The sequence below is a fragment of the Scyliorhinus canicula genome, chromosome 2 (assembly GCF_902713615.1).
Source record: "Scyliorhinus canicula chromosome 2, sScyCan1.1, whole genome shotgun sequence".
NCBI lineage: Eukaryota > Metazoa > Chordata > Chondrichthyes > Carcharhiniformes > Scyliorhinidae > Scyliorhinus > Scyliorhinus canicula.
Window position 1 is genome coordinate 286123180 of NC_052147.1, and position 15677 is coordinate 286138856.

The 15677-nt window shown below is 49.4% G+C and overlaps 1 protein-coding gene across 1 annotated transcript in view; it reads left to right on the plus strand.

Annotated features, from left to right (window-relative positions):
- Positions 1 to 15677, plus strand: part of tns1b (tensin 1b) — a 299976-nt gene that overhangs the window by 206017 nt on the left and 78282 nt on the right. The window contains exon 16 of the mRNA XM_038790323.1: positions 9134 to 9203. Coding sequence (XP_038646251.1) covers positions 9134 to 9203 — 70 coding nt within the window. The remainder of the gene's footprint in view (positions 1 to 9133; positions 9204 to 15677) is intronic.

Consider the following 15677-nt stretch of genomic DNA (forward strand, 5'->3'; position numbering starts at 1 on the left):
ACCCAACAAACTCAGAACTATCCAACACACTCAGAACTATCCAACACACTCAGAACTATCCAACACACTCAGAACTATCCAGCTCACTCAGAACTATCCAGCTCCCTCAGAACTATCCAACACACTCAGAACTATCCAACACACTCAGAACTATCCAGCTCACTCAGAACTATCCAACAAACTCAGAACTATCCAACACACTGAGAACTATCCAACACACTCAGAACTACCCAACAAACTCAGAACTATCCAACACACTGAGAACTATCCAACACACTCAGAACTATCCAACACACTCAGAACTATCCAGCTCACTCAGAACTAACCAACACACTCAGAACTATCCAACACACTCAGAACTATCCAACACACTCAGAACTATCCAACACACTGAGAACTATCCAACACACTCAGAACTATCCAGCTCACTCAGAACTAACCAACACACTCAGAACTATCCAACACACTGAGAACTACCCAACAAACTCAGAACTATCCAACACACTCAGAACTATCCAACACACTCAGAACTATCCAACACACTCAGAACTATCCAACACACTCAGAACTATCCAGCTCACTCAGAACTATCCAGCTCCCTCAGAACTATCCAGCACACTCAGAACTATCCAACACACACAGAACTATCCAGCTCACTCAGAACTATCCAGCTCACTCAGAACTATCCAGCTCACTCAGAACTATCCAGCTCCCTCAGAACTATCCAGCTCAGTCTGAACTATCTAACACACTCAGAACTATCCCACACACTCAGAACTATCCAACACACTCAGAACTATCCAACACACTCAGAACTATCCAGCTCACTCAGAACTATCCAACACACTCAAAACTATCCAACACACTCAGAACTATCCAGCTCACTCTGAACAATCCAGCTCACTCAGAACTATCCAGCTCACTCAGAACTATCCAACACACTCAGAACTATCCAACACACTCAGAACTATCCAACACACTCAGAACTATCCAGCTCACTCTGAACAATCCAGCTCACTCAGAACTATCCAGCTCACTCAGAACTATCCAACACACTCAGAACTATCCAACACACTCAGAACTATCCAACACACTCAGAACTATCCAGCTCACTCAGAACTATACAACACACTCAGAACTATCCAACACACTCAGAACTATCCAACACACTCAGAACTATCCAACACACTCAGAACTATCCAACACACTCAGAACTATCCAACACACTCAGAACTATCCAACACACTCAGAACTATCCAGCTCACTCAGAACTATCCAACACACTCAGAACTATCCAACACACTCAGAACTATCCAACACACTCAGAACTATCCAACACACTCAGAACTATCCAACACACTCAGAACTATCCAGCTCACTCAGAACTATCCAACACACTCAGAACTATCCAACACACTCAGAACTATCCAACACACTCAGAACTATCCAGCTCACTCAGAACTATCCAACACACTCAGAACTATCCAACACACTCAGAACTATCCAACACACTCAGAACTATCCAACACACTCAGAACTATCCAACACACTCAGAACTATCCAACACACTCAGAACTATCCAACACACTCAGAACTATCCAACACACTCAGAACTATCCAGCTCACTCAGAACTATCCAACACACTCAGAACTATCCAACACACTCAGAACTATCCAACACACTCAGAACTATCCAGCTCACTCAGAACTATCCAACACACACAGAACTATCCAGCTCACTCAGAACTATCCAACACACACAGAACTATCCAACACGCTCAGAACTATCCAACACACTCAGAACTATCCAGCTCCCTCAGAACTATCCAGCTCACTCAGAACTATCCAACACACTCAGAACTATCCAACACACTCAGAACTATCCAACACACTCAGAACTATCCAACACACTCAGAACTATACAACACACTCAGAACTATCCAACCCACTCAGAATTATCCAACACACTCAGAACTATCCAACACGCTCAGAACTATCCAACACACTCAGAACTATCCAACACACTCAGAACTATCCAACACACTCAGAACTATCCAGCTCACTCAGAACTATCCAACACACTCAGAACTATCCAACACACTCAGAACTATCCAACACACTCAGAATTATCCAACACACTCAGAACTATCCAACACACTCAGAACTATCCAACACACTCAGAACTATCCAACACACTCAGAACTATCCAACACACTCAGAGCTATCCAACACACTCAGAACTATCCAACACACTCAGAACTATCCAGCTCACTCAGAACTATCCAACACACTCAGAACTATCCAACACACTCAGAACTATCCAACACACTCAGAACTATCCAACACATTCAGAACTATCCAACACACTCAGAACTATCCAGCTCCCTCAGAACTATCCAGCTCACTCAGATCTATCCAGCTCCCTCAGAACTATCTAGCTCACTCAGAACTATCCAACACACTCAGAACTATCCAGCTCCCTCAGAACTATCCAACACACTCAGAACTATCCAGCTCCCTCAGAACTATCCAACACACTCAGAACTATCCAGCTCCCTCAGATCTATCCAGCTCCCTCAGAACTATCCAGCACACTCAGAACTATCCAACACACTCAGAACTATCCAGCTCACTCAGAACTATCCAACACACTCAGAACTATCCTGTGCGCTGAACACTTCTGGGCGGCACAGCAGCACATTGGTTAGCACTGCTGCCTCACAGATCCCGGGAACCGGGTTTGATTCCCGGTTTGGGTCACTGTCTGCGTGTAGTTTGCACTTTCTCCCTGTCTCTGCGTGGGTTTCCTCTGTGTACTCCGGTTGGGGCTGGTTTAGCAGAGTAGGCTAAAACAGGTGGCTTGTAACGCAGAACAAAGCCAGCAGCGCGGGTTCAATTCCCGCACCAGCCTCCCCGAACAGGTGCCGGAATGTGGCGACTAGTGGCTTTTCACAGTAATCTCATTGAAGCCTACTTGGACAATAAGTGATTATTATTATTATTATTATTATTTCCTCCCACAGTCCAAAGATGTGCAGATTAGGTGGATTGGCCATGATTAATTGCCCCTTAGTGTCCATAGTATTAGGTGGGGTTCCGGGAATGGGGTGGAGGCATGGGCTTAAATAGGGTGCTCATTCCAACGGCCTGTGCATACTCGATGAGCAGAATGGGCTTGTTCTGCACTATAAATTCTATGATTCTATCCAGTGTGCTCAGATATATCTCGCATGCTGAAAGCTATCCAGTGTACTCAATGCTATCCAGCACGCTGAAAGCTATCCAGTATGCTCGAAGCTATCCAGCATGCTCAAAGCTATCCAGCATGCTGAAAGCTATCCAGTGTGCTCAAAGCAATCCAGTTTTCCTTCAGCTATCCAGTGTGCTCAAAGCTATCCAGTGTGCTCAATGCTACCCAGTGTGCTCAAAGCTACCCAGTGTGCCCAAAGCTATCCAGTGTGCTCAAAGCTATCCAGTATGCTCAATGCTATCCTGTGTGCTCAAAGTTATCCAGTGTTCCCTCAGCTATCCAGCACAGTGAAAGCTATCCAGTGTGCTAAAAGCAATCCAGTGTGCTCAAAGTAATCCTGTGTGCTCAAAGTAATCCAGTGTGCTCTAAAAGTTATCCAGTGTGCTCAAAGTTATCTAGTGTGCTCAAAGCTATCCAGTGTGCTCAATGCTATCCAGTGTACTCAAAGCTACCCAGTGTGCTCAAAGCTACCCAGTGTGCTCAAAGTTATCCAGTGTGCTCAAAGCTATCCACAGTAAGAAGTCTGACAACACCAGGTTAACGTCCAACATGTTTGTTTCAAACACTAGCTTTTGGAGCACTGCTCCTTCCTCAGGTGAATGGAGCAGTGCTCCAAAAGCTGGTGTTTGATACAAACCTGTTGGACTTTAACCTGGTAAGACTTCTTACTGTGCTCACCCCAGTCCAACGCCGGCATCTCCACATCAAAGCTATCCAGTGTGTTCAAAGCTATCCAGTGTGCTCAAAGCTATCCAGTGTGCTCAAAGCTATCCAGTGTGCTCAATGCTATCCAGTGTGCTCAAAGCTACCCAGTGTGCTCAAAGCTACCCAGTGTGCTCAAAGTAACCCAATGTGCTCAAAGCTACCCAGTGTGCTCAATGCTACCCAGTGTGCTCAAAGTAACCCAGTGTGCTCAAAGCTACCCAGAGTGCTCAATGCTATCTAGTGTGCTCAATGCTACCCAGTGTGCTCAAAGCTACCCAGTGTGCTCAAAGTAACCCAATGTGCTCAAAGCTACCCAGTGTGCTCAAAGCTATCTAGTTTGCTAAAAGCTATCCAGTGTGCTCAAAGTAATCCAATGTGCTCAAAGCTCCCCAGTGTGCTCAAAGCTATCTAGTGTGCTCAAAGCTACCCAGTGTGCTCAAAGCTTATCTAGTTTGCTAAAAGCTATACAGTGTGCTCAAAGGTATTCAATATGCTCAAAGCTATCCAGCACACTCAAAGCTATCCAACACGCTCAAATATATCCACCATGCTCAAAGCTATCCAGCTCGCTTAAACCTATCCAGCATGCTTAAAGCTATCCAGAATTATTAAAGCTATTCAGTGTGCTCAAAGCTATCCAGTGTGCTCAAAGTTATCCAGTGTGCTCAAAGCTATCGAGTGTGCTCAAAGCTATCCAGCATGCTCAAAGCTATCCAGTGTTCCCTCAGCTATCCAGCACGCTGAAAGCTTTCCAGTGTGCTCAAAGCTATCCAGTGTGCTCAAAGCTATACAGTGTGTTCAAAGCTATACAGTGTGCTCAATGCTATCCAGCACGTTGAAAGCTATCCAGTATGCTCAAAGCTATATAGTGTGCTCTGGTATGGCAGGGGGGGTTGTACATAGATATGCAGAAGATAGGAGCAGGAGGAGGCCTTTTGGCCCTTCCAGCCTGCTCCGCCATTCGTCATGATCATGGCTAATCATCCAACTCAATAGCCTAATCCAGCTTTCTCCCCATAGCCTTTGATCCCATTCTCCTCAGCCGCCTCTTGAATATATTCAAAGTTTTAGCATCAACTACTTCCTGTGGTAACGAATTCCACTGGCTCACCACTCTTTGGGGGAAGAAATGTCTCCTTATCTCTGTCCGAAATGATTCACCCTGAATCCTCAGACTGTGACCCCTGGTTCTGGACACACCCATCATTGGTAACATCTTCCCTGCATCTACCCTGTCTAGTCCTGTTAGAATTTTATAAGTCTCTCTGAGATCCCCCCTCATTCTTCTGAACTCCAGCGAGAACATTCCCAACTTAGTCAATCTCTCCTCATATGACAGTCCCGCCATCCCTGGAATCAGTCGGGTAAACCTTCGCTGCACTCCCTCGAGAGCAAGAACATCCTTCCTCAGAGAAGGAGACCCAAACTGCCCACAATACTCCAGGTGTGGCCTCACCAAGGCCCTGTACAATTGCAGCAACACATCCCTGCTTCTATACTCAAAACCTCTCGCAATGAAGGCCAACATACCATTAGCCTTCTTTACCGCCTGCTGGTATGGAGCAATAGGTCAGAAGGTGAAAAAATTGAGGGAAAAGTAGGAAATAGGGCCAGTATGGCTCTGAGGAAGAGCAGACAGGGAGCTGATGCTGAAAACAGCGGGTCTGGTGGCCTGAAGTGCATATGTTTTAATGCAATAAGTATAACTTGTGAGGCAGATGAGCTTGGGTTAATACTTGGAACTATAATATTGTTGCCATCACAGAGACCTGGAAGGACAGGATTGGCAGCTAAACGTTCCAGGATTTAGATGTTTCAGGCGGGATAGAGGGGGATGTAAAAGGGGTGGCGGAGTTGCGCTACTGGTTAGGGAGAATATCACAGCTGTACTACGGGAGGACACCTCAGAGGGCAGTGAGGCTATATGGGTAGAGATCAGGAATAAGAAGGGTGCAGTCACAATGTTGGGGGTTTACTACAGGCCTCCCAACAGCCAGCGGGAGATAGAGGAGCAGATAGGTCGAAACATTTCAGATATTTACACAGAATTTACAGTGCAGAAGGAGGCCATTCAGCCCATCGAGTCTGCACCAGCTGTTGGAAAGAGCACCCTACTAAGGTCCACACCACCTATACCCATAACCCAATAACCCCACCCAACACTAAGGGCAATTTATCATGGCCAATCCACCCAACCTGCACATCTTTGGACTGTGGGAGGAAACCGGAGCACCCGGAGGAAACCCACGCAGACACGGGGAGGATGTGCAGACTCCGCACAGACAGTGACCCAAGCCGGAATCGAACCTGGGACCCTGGAGCTGTGAAGCAATTGTGCTAATCACTATGCTACCGTGCTGCCCATATTAGGGCATATTATTATTTTGGAAAGGAGTAAAAGCAACAGGGTTGTTGTGATGGGAGACTTTAACTTCCCCAATATTGACTGGGACTCACTTCGTGCTCGGGGCTTGGACGGGGCAGAGTTTGTAAGGAGCATCCAGGAGGGCTTCTTAAAACAATATGTAGATAGTCCAACTAGGGAAGGGGCTGTACTGGACCTGGTATTGGGGAATGAGCCCGGCCAGGTGGTAGAAGTTTCAGTCGGGGAGCATTCCGGGAACAGTGACCACAATTCAGTAAGTTTTAAAGAGCTGGTGGACAAGGATAAGAGTGGTCCGAGGGTGAATGTGCTAAATTGGGGGAAGGCTAATTATAACAATATTAGACGGGAACTGAAGAACCTAGATTGGGGGCAGATGTTTGAGGGTAAATCAAAACCTGGCAAGTTTCAGGAACCTTGGATAACGAGAGATATTGCAGGCCTCATCAAAAAGAAAAAGGAGGCATTTGTCAGGGCTAGAAGGTTGTTTTCCGTCGAGCATAGATGGCTGAGGGGGGACCTGATTCAGGTGTATATAATTCTGAGGGATATAGAAAGCGTTGAGAGGAACATATTTTTCCCATTAGCAGAAGGGTCAATAACCAAGGGCCACAGATTTAAGTTAAGGAGAAAGAGATTTAGACAAGATGGAAGGAAAAGGTTTTTCACCCAGAGGGCGGTGGGAATCTGGAACTCGCTGTGTTAAAGGTGGGAGAGGCGGGAACCCTCGCAACATTTCAGAAGTATTTAGATGAGCATTTGAAATGCCAGAGTATAAAAGACTATGGACTAAGTGGGGGGAAATGGGATTAGAATAGATAGGTGCTTGATGGCCTCTTTCCGTGCTGTAAATTCTATGACTCTATGACTTGATCCAGACAAAGTTATCCAGCCCGCTGAAAGTTATCCTGCACACTCAAAGCTATCTTTCACACTCAAAGCTATCCTCTACACTCAAAGCTATCAAATATACCCATGCGCTCAAAGCTACCTTGCCTGCTCAAAGCTATCCTGCACACTCAAAGCTATCCTGCACACTCAAAGCTATCTTTCACACTCAAAGCTATCCTCTACACTCAAAGCTATCAAATATACCCATGCGCTCAAACCTACCTTGCCTGCTCAAAGCTATCCTGCACACTCAAAGCTATCTTTCACACTCAAAGCTATCCTCTACACTCAAAGCTATCAAATATACCCATGCGCTCAAAGCTACCTTGCCTGCTCAAAGCTATCCTGCACACTCAAAGCTATCCTGCACACTCAAAGCGATCCTGTGTGTCCAAAACCACCCAGTGCACTCAAGGCTAACAAATACACTCATCGGACCATAAGAACAGAACATATAGGAGCAGAATTAGGCCATTGGACCCACTGCATCAGCTCCACCATTTGATCATGGCTGATATTTTTCTCATCCCCATTCTCCTGCCTTCTCCCCATAACCCCTGATCCCCTTATTAATCAAGAACCTATCTGTCTCTGTCTTAAAGACACTCAGTGATTTGGCCTCCACAGCCTTCTGGGGCAAAGAGTTCCACAGATTCACCACCCTCTGGCTGAAGAAATTCCTCCTCATCTATGTTTTAAAGGATTGTCCCTTTAGCCTGAGATGGTGTCCTCTACTTCTAGTTTTTCGTACAAGTGAAACATCCTCTCCACGTCCACTCTATCCAGGCCTCAGTAATCTGTACGTTTCAGTAAGATCCCCCCTCCAACGAGTACAGACCCAGAGTCCCCAACCGTTCCTCATACAACAAGTTCTTCATTCCAGGGATCATTCTTGTGAACCTCCTCTGGACTCTTTCCAAGGCCCCAGCACATCCTTCCTTAGATACGGGGCCCAAAACTGCTCACAATACTCCAAATGGGGTCTGACCAGAGCCTTATACAGCCTCAGAAGTACATCCCTGGTCTTAGATTCTCTCAAACCCAATGCCAACATTGCATTTGCCTTCCTAACTGCCGACTGAACCTGCACGTTAACCTTAAGAGAATCCTAAACTAGGACTCCAAAGACACTTTTTGCTTCTGATTTCCTCAGCCTTTCCCCATTTAGAAAATAGTCTCTGCCTCCATTTCTCCTTCCACAGTGCATAACCTCACACTTTTCCACCTTGTATTCCATCTCCCACTTCATTGCCCACTCTCCTAGCCTGTCCAAATCCTTCTGCATCCCCCTTGCTTCCTCAATACTACCTGTCCCTCTACAGATCTTTGTATCATCTGCAAACTTAGAAACAGTGCCTTCAGTACCTTCTTCCAGATCATTAATGTATATTGTGAAAAGTTGTGGTCCCAGCACCGACCCCTGAGGCACACCACTAGTCACCGGCTGCCATCTTGAAAAATACCCCTTTATCCCCACTCTCTGCCTTCTGCCAGTCAGGCAATCCTCTAACCATGTCTCCCTCTCCAGTTTCTAAACCCCTCCCTCCATTCTCCATACCATCCACCTCCCTCCCTCCAGTCTCCAAACCCTCCCCCTCCCTCCTTCCAGTCTCCAAACCCTACCTCTCCCTGCGTTCACTCTCTAAACCCTCCACCCAGTGACCCTCCAATCTCCAAACCCACCCCCCTCTTTCTGCTTTGGGTCAATGAGAGTCTTCAAGACTGAGCTCCACACATTTTAGACAGGTTGGAATGACCTATTCCTGTTCCTGTGCGAATGGCTTCTCCAGTTTATCTGATCCTCTTGCGATGCTTCGGAGAGCAGACTCTCAACTTTTCCCGAATTACAGTTTCTCGGAGCCATTGGGCCTCGTTAACTATCTTGATCACTTTGTCTTTATCAGCCCAACATGCACAGCTACAGAGAAGCATTTGAAGAAATGGAAGGAGCGCCAACTATTCCAGTCAGCAGGGGTGAGAATTTTTCCTTTCCGCTCATTTACCTTTCACTTCGCAAACATACCGGGCGCGATTCTCCGCTCCCCACGCCCGGTGGGAGAATCGCGGGAGGGCCCCCGACTAATTTCACGACCCCCTTGCGCACCCCGCCATTCTCCCACCCCCCGCTCGGAAGAATCGGCGCTCGCCGTTTTTCACGGCGACCGGCGATTCTCCGACCCGGATGGGCCGAGCGGCCTGCCGTTCGCGACCGTTTCACGACGGCGGCAACCACACCTGGTCGCTGCCATCGTAAAATCGCAGTGAGATGCCCGTTTTGGGGCTTGTAGGGGGCCTGGTGGGGAATGATCACCACGACTGTGCTCGAGAGGGGACTGGCCCGCGATCGGTGCCCACCGATCGTCGGGCCGGCGTCTCAATCGGACGCACTATTTCCCCTCCGCCGCCCCGCAAGATCAAGCCGCCACATCCTGCGGGGCGGCTGAGGGGAAAGACGGCCACCGCGCATGTGTGGATTAGAGCTGTCAGCCGTCGTGACGTCAGCCGCGCATACGCGGATTGGAGCCGGCCAACCGGCGCATGCGCGGCTGACGTCACATAGGCGCCGTCGTCGCGTCATTCTCGGCACGCCGATAATAATGGAGCGCCGCTCCTAGCCCCCCGGGTGGGGGTGAATTCGGTGAGAGGAACAGGCTCCGAGGCCGTCGTGAAACTCGGCCGAGTTCACGGCGGCCTTCCCGATTTTTCCCGGGAGCGGAGAATTCCGCCCCATGGAAACTGAAAAATACTGAAAAGATTATCGGTGTCAAAACAGTTTGCCACCGATCACACATTATACAAATCAAACAAATCCCACTGCCCCGCTCTCTCTCCCATAGCCCTGTAGCAATCCCCAAATTAATCCCACTGCCCCGCTCTCTCCCCATAGCCCTGTATCAATCCCCAAACTAATCCCACTGCCCCGCTCTCTCTCCCATAACCCTGTATCAATCCCCAAATTAATCCACTGCCCCACTCTCTACCCATAGCCCTGTATCAATCCCCAAATTAATCCACTGCCCCACTCTCTCCCCATAGCCCTGTATCAATCCCCAAATTAATCCACTGCCCCACTCTCTCCCCATAGCCCTGTATCAATCCCCAAACTAATCCCACTGCCCCGCTCTCTCCCCATAGCTCTGTATCAATCCCCAAACTAATCCCACTGCCCTGCTCTCTCCCCATAGCCCTGTATCAATCCCCAAACTAATCCCACTGCCCCACTCTCTCCCCATAGCCCTGTATCAATCCCAAACAAATCCCACTGCCCCACACTCTACCCATTGCCCTGTATCAATCGCAAACTAATCCCACTGCCCCACTCTCTACCCATTGCCCTGTATCAATCCTCAAACTAATCCCACTGTCCCACTCTCTCCCCATAGCCCTGTATCAATCCCCAAACTAATCCCACTTCCCCACTCTCTCCCCATAGCCCTGTATCAGTCCTCAAACTAATCCCATTGCCCCACTCTCTCCCCATAGCGCTGTATCAATCCCAAACTAATCCCACTGCCCTGCTCTCTCCCCATAGCCCTGTATCAATCCTCAAACTAATCCCACTGCCCCACTCTCTCCCCATAACCCTGTGTCAATCCCCAAATTAATCCTCTGCCCCGCTCTCTCCCCATCGCCCTCTATCAATCCCCAAACTATTCTCACTGGCCCGCTCTCTCCCCATAGCCCTGTATCAATCCCCAAACTAATCCCACTGCCCCACTCTCTCTCCATAGCCCTGTATCAATCCCCAGACTAATCCCATTGCCCCACTCTCTCCCCATAGCCCTGTATCAATCCTCAAACTAATCTCACTGCCCCACTCTATCCCCACAGCCCTGTATCAATCCCCATATTAATCCCACTGCCCCGCTCTCTCCCCATAGCCCTGTATCAATCCTCAAACTAATCCCCCTGCCCCACTCTCTCCCCATAGCCCTATATCAATCCCCAAACTAATCCCACTGTCCCGCTCTCTCCCCATAGCCCTGTATGAATCCCCAAACTAATCCCACTGCCCCGCTCTCTTCCCACAGCCCTGTATGAATCCCCAAACTAATCCCACTGCCCCGCTCTCTCCGCATAGCCCTGTATCAATCCCCAAACTAATCCTACTGCCCCGCTCTATCCCCATAGCCCTGTATCAATCCCCAAACTAATCCCACTGCCCCGCTCTCTCCCCATAGCCCTGTATCAATCCCCAAACTAATCCCACTGCCCTACTCTCTCTCCATAGCCCTGTATCAATCCCAAACTAATTCCACTGCCCCGCCCTGTCCCCATAGCCCTGTATCAATCCCCAGACTAATCCCATTGCCCCACTCTCTCTCCATAGTCCTGTATCAATCCGAAACTAATCCCACTGCCCCGCTCTGTCCCCATAGCCCTGTATCAATCCCCAGACTAATCCCACTGCCCCACTCTCTCCCCATAGCCCTGTATCAATACCAAACTTATCCCACTGCCCCACCCTCTCCCCATAGCCCTGTATCAATCCTCAAACTAATCCCACTGCCCCACTCTCTTCCCATAGCACTGTATCAATCACCAAACTAATCCCACTGCCCCACTCTCTCCCTATAGCCCTGTATCAATCCCAAAAATAATCCCACTGCCCCACTCTCTCCCCATAGCCCTGTATCAATCCCCGAACTGATTGCACAGCCCCACTCCCTCCCCATAGCCCTGTATCAACCCCAACTAATCCCACTGCCCCACTCTCTCCCCATAGCCCTGCATCAACCCAAACTAATCCCACTGCCCTACTCTCTCTCCATAGCCCTGTATCAATCCCAAACTAATCCCACTGCCCCACTCTCTTCCCATAGCCCTGTATCAATCCCAAACCAATCCCACTGCCCCACTCTCTCCCCATAGCCCTGTATCAATCCCAAACTAATCCCACTGCCCCGCTCACTCCCCATAGCCCTGTGTCAATCCCCAAACTAATCCCACTGTCCCACTCTCTTCCCATAGCCCTGTATCAATCCCCAAACTAATCCCACTGCCCCACTCTCTTCCCATAGCCCTGTATCAATCCCCAAACTAATCCCACTGCCCCACTCTCTCCCTATAGCCCTGTATCAATCCCCAAACTAATCCCACTGCGCCACTCTCTCCCCATAGCCCTGTATCAATCCCCGAACTGATTGCACTGCCCCACTCTCTCCCCATAGCCCTGTATCAATCCCAAACTAATCCCATTGCCCCACTCTCTCCCCATAGCCCTGTATCAATCCCAAACTAATCCCACTGCCCCACTCTCTCCCCATAGCCCTGTATCAATCCCCGAACTGATTGCACTGCCCCACTCTCTCCCCATAGCCCTGTATCAACCCCAAACTAATCCCACTGCCCCACCCTCTCCCCATAGCCCTGTATCAATCCCCCAGAGGGGGAATGTTTAAGGGAGATGTGCGTGGAAAGTTTTTCACGCAGAGGGTGTTGTGTGCCTGGAACGCTTTACCAGCTGAGGTGGTAGAGGCGGGCACGATAGCATCATTTAAGAGGCATCTAGACAGGTATGTGAACGGGCGGGGAACAGAGGGAAGTAGACCTTGGAAAATAGGAGACAGGTTTAGATAAAGGATCTGGATCGGCGCAGGCTGGGAGGGTCGAAGGGCGTGTTCCTGTGCTGTAATTTTCTTTGTTCTTTGTTCTTTGTGCAAACTAATCCCACTGCCCCACTCTCTCTCCATAGCCCTGTATAATGCCCAAACTAATCTGTCCTGTCCTGGTCCCCCCATGCTGACACTATAGTTAAGAAAGCCCACCAACGACTCTACTTTCTCAGAAGACTGAGGAAATTTGGCATGTCAGCTACGACCCTGACCAACTTCTACAGATGCCCCATAGAAAGCATTCTTTCTGGTTGTATCACAGCTTGGTATGGAGCCTGCTCTGCCCAAGACCGCAGGAAACTACAAAAGGTTGTGAATGTAGCCCAGTCCATCACGCAAACCAGCCTCCCATCCATTGACTCTATAATTCCCGCTGCCTCAGAAAGGCAGCCAGCATAATTAGGGACCCCACGCACCCCGGGACATACTCTCTCCCACCTTCTTCCGTCAGGAAATAGATACCAAAGTTTGAGGTCACGTACCAACCGACTCAAGAACAGCTTCTTCCCTACTGCCATCAGACTTTTGAATGGATCTACCTCGTATTAAATTGATCTTTTCTCTACACCTTGCTATAACTGTAACATTATATTCTGCAGTCTCTCCTTCCTTCCCTATGTACGGTATGCATTGTTTGTACAGCGTGCAGGAAACAATACTTTTCACTGTATACTAATACATGTGACAATAATAAATCAAATCAAATCAAATCAAATGAATCCCAAACTAATCCCACTGCCCCGTTCTCTCCCAATAGCTCTGTATCAATCCCCAAACTAATCCCACTGCCCCGCTCTCTCCCCATAGCCCTGTATCAATCCCAAAGTAATCCCACTCCCACTCCCTCCCCATAGCCCTGTATCAATCCCAAACTAATCCCACTCCCGCTCCCTCCCCATAGCCCTGTATCAATCCCCAAACTAATCCCACTGTCCCACTCTCAACCCATAGCTCTGTACCAATCCCCAATCTAATCTCACTGCCCCACTCTCTCCCCATAGCCCTGTATCAATCCCCAAACTAATCCCACTGCCTCACTCTCTCCCCATAGCCCTGTATCAATCACCAAACTAATCCCACTGCCCCACTCTCTCCCCATAGCCCTGTATCAATCCCCAAACTAATCCCACTGTCCCACTCTCAACCAATAGCTCTGTACCAATCCCCAATCTAATCTCACTGCCCCACTCTCTCCCCATAGCCCTGTATCAATCCCCAAACTAATCCCACTGCCCCACTCTCTCCCCATAGCCCTGTATCAATCCCCAAACTAATCCCACTGCCCCGCTCTCTCCCCATAGCCCTGTATCAATCCCCAAACTAATCCCACTGCCCCACTCTCTCCCCATAGCCCTATATGAATCCCCAAACTAATCCCACTGCCCCGCTCTCTCCCCATAGCCCTGTATGAATCCCCAAACTAATCCCACTGCCCCGCCCTCTCCCCATAGCCCTGTTTCAATCCCAAACTAATCCCACTGCCAGTGGACTGAATCCCAGATGACTCTTTCCAGCAGACCCTGTCACAGCAGATTGCGTCTCAGTGGGCTTTTGCCAGCGGACTGTGTCCATGCAGACTGTGTCCCTGTGTCCCAGCAGACTGTGTCCTTGTGTCCCAGCAGACTGTGTCCCAGCAGATTGTGTCCAAGCAGACTGTGTCCCAGCAGACTGTGTCCCAGCAGACTCTGTCCCTGTGTCCCAGCAGACTGTACCAGCAGACTGTGTCCCAGCAGACTGTACCAGCAGACTGTGTCCCAGCAGACTGTGTCCCAGCAGACTGTGTCCCAGCAGACTGTACCAGCAGACTGTGTCCCAGCAGACTCTGTCCCTGTGTCCCAGCAGACTGTGTTCCTGTGTCCCAGCAGACTGTGTTCCTGTGTCCCAGCAGACTGTGTCCCTGTGTCCCAGCAGACTGTGTTCCTGTGTCCCAGCAGACTGTGTTCCTGTGTCCCAGCAGACTGTGTCCCTGTGTCCCAGCAGACTGTGTCCCTGTGTCCCAGCAGACTGTGTCCCTGTGTCCCAGCAGACTGTGTTCCTGTGTCCCAGCAGACTGTGTTCCTGTGTCCCAGCAGACTGTGTCCCAGCAGACTGTGTCCCTGTGTCCCAGCAGACTGTGTTCCTGTGTCCCAGCAGACTGTGTTCCTGTGTCCCAGCAGACTGTGTCCCTGTGTCCCAGCAGACTGTGTTCCTGTGTCCTATCAGACTGTGTTCCTGTGTCCCAGCAGACTGTGTCCCTGTGTCCCAGCAGACTGTGTCCCTGTGTCCCAGCAGACTGTACCAGCAGACTGTGTCCCAGCAGACTGTGTCCCAGCAGACTGTGTCCCTGTGTCCCAGCAGACTGTGTTCCTGTGTCCTATCAGACTGTGTCCCTGTGTCCCAGCAGACTGTGTCCCTGTGTCCCAGCAGACTGTGTCCCTGTGTCCCAGCAGACTGTGTCCCTGTGTCCCAGCAGACTGTGTCCCAGCAGACTCTGTCCCTGTGTCCCAGCAGACTCTGTCCCTGTATCTTAGCACATTTACCCCCAGTCTCACTTCTCTTGCACCCCTTGAATAGTCATGTTTAGAAGTAACAAATGTTTCAGAGGTAGAAATGGGAGGTCTTCAGCCTCATAGTTGCCAGGGAGGGGGGAATTGGTAATTGGGGAACAAAGCTGAGAGAAGCGATTTTCATTTCATTTTCATTTCATTTCATTTTCATTTGGCCCATTGAGTCTGCACTGACCCTCTGAAAGAGCACCCTACCTAGGCCCATTCCCTCGCCCTAACCCCGTAACCCAAACTAACCTGCACATATCTGGGCTGTGGAGGTCACCAGAGCACCTGGAGTAAACCCA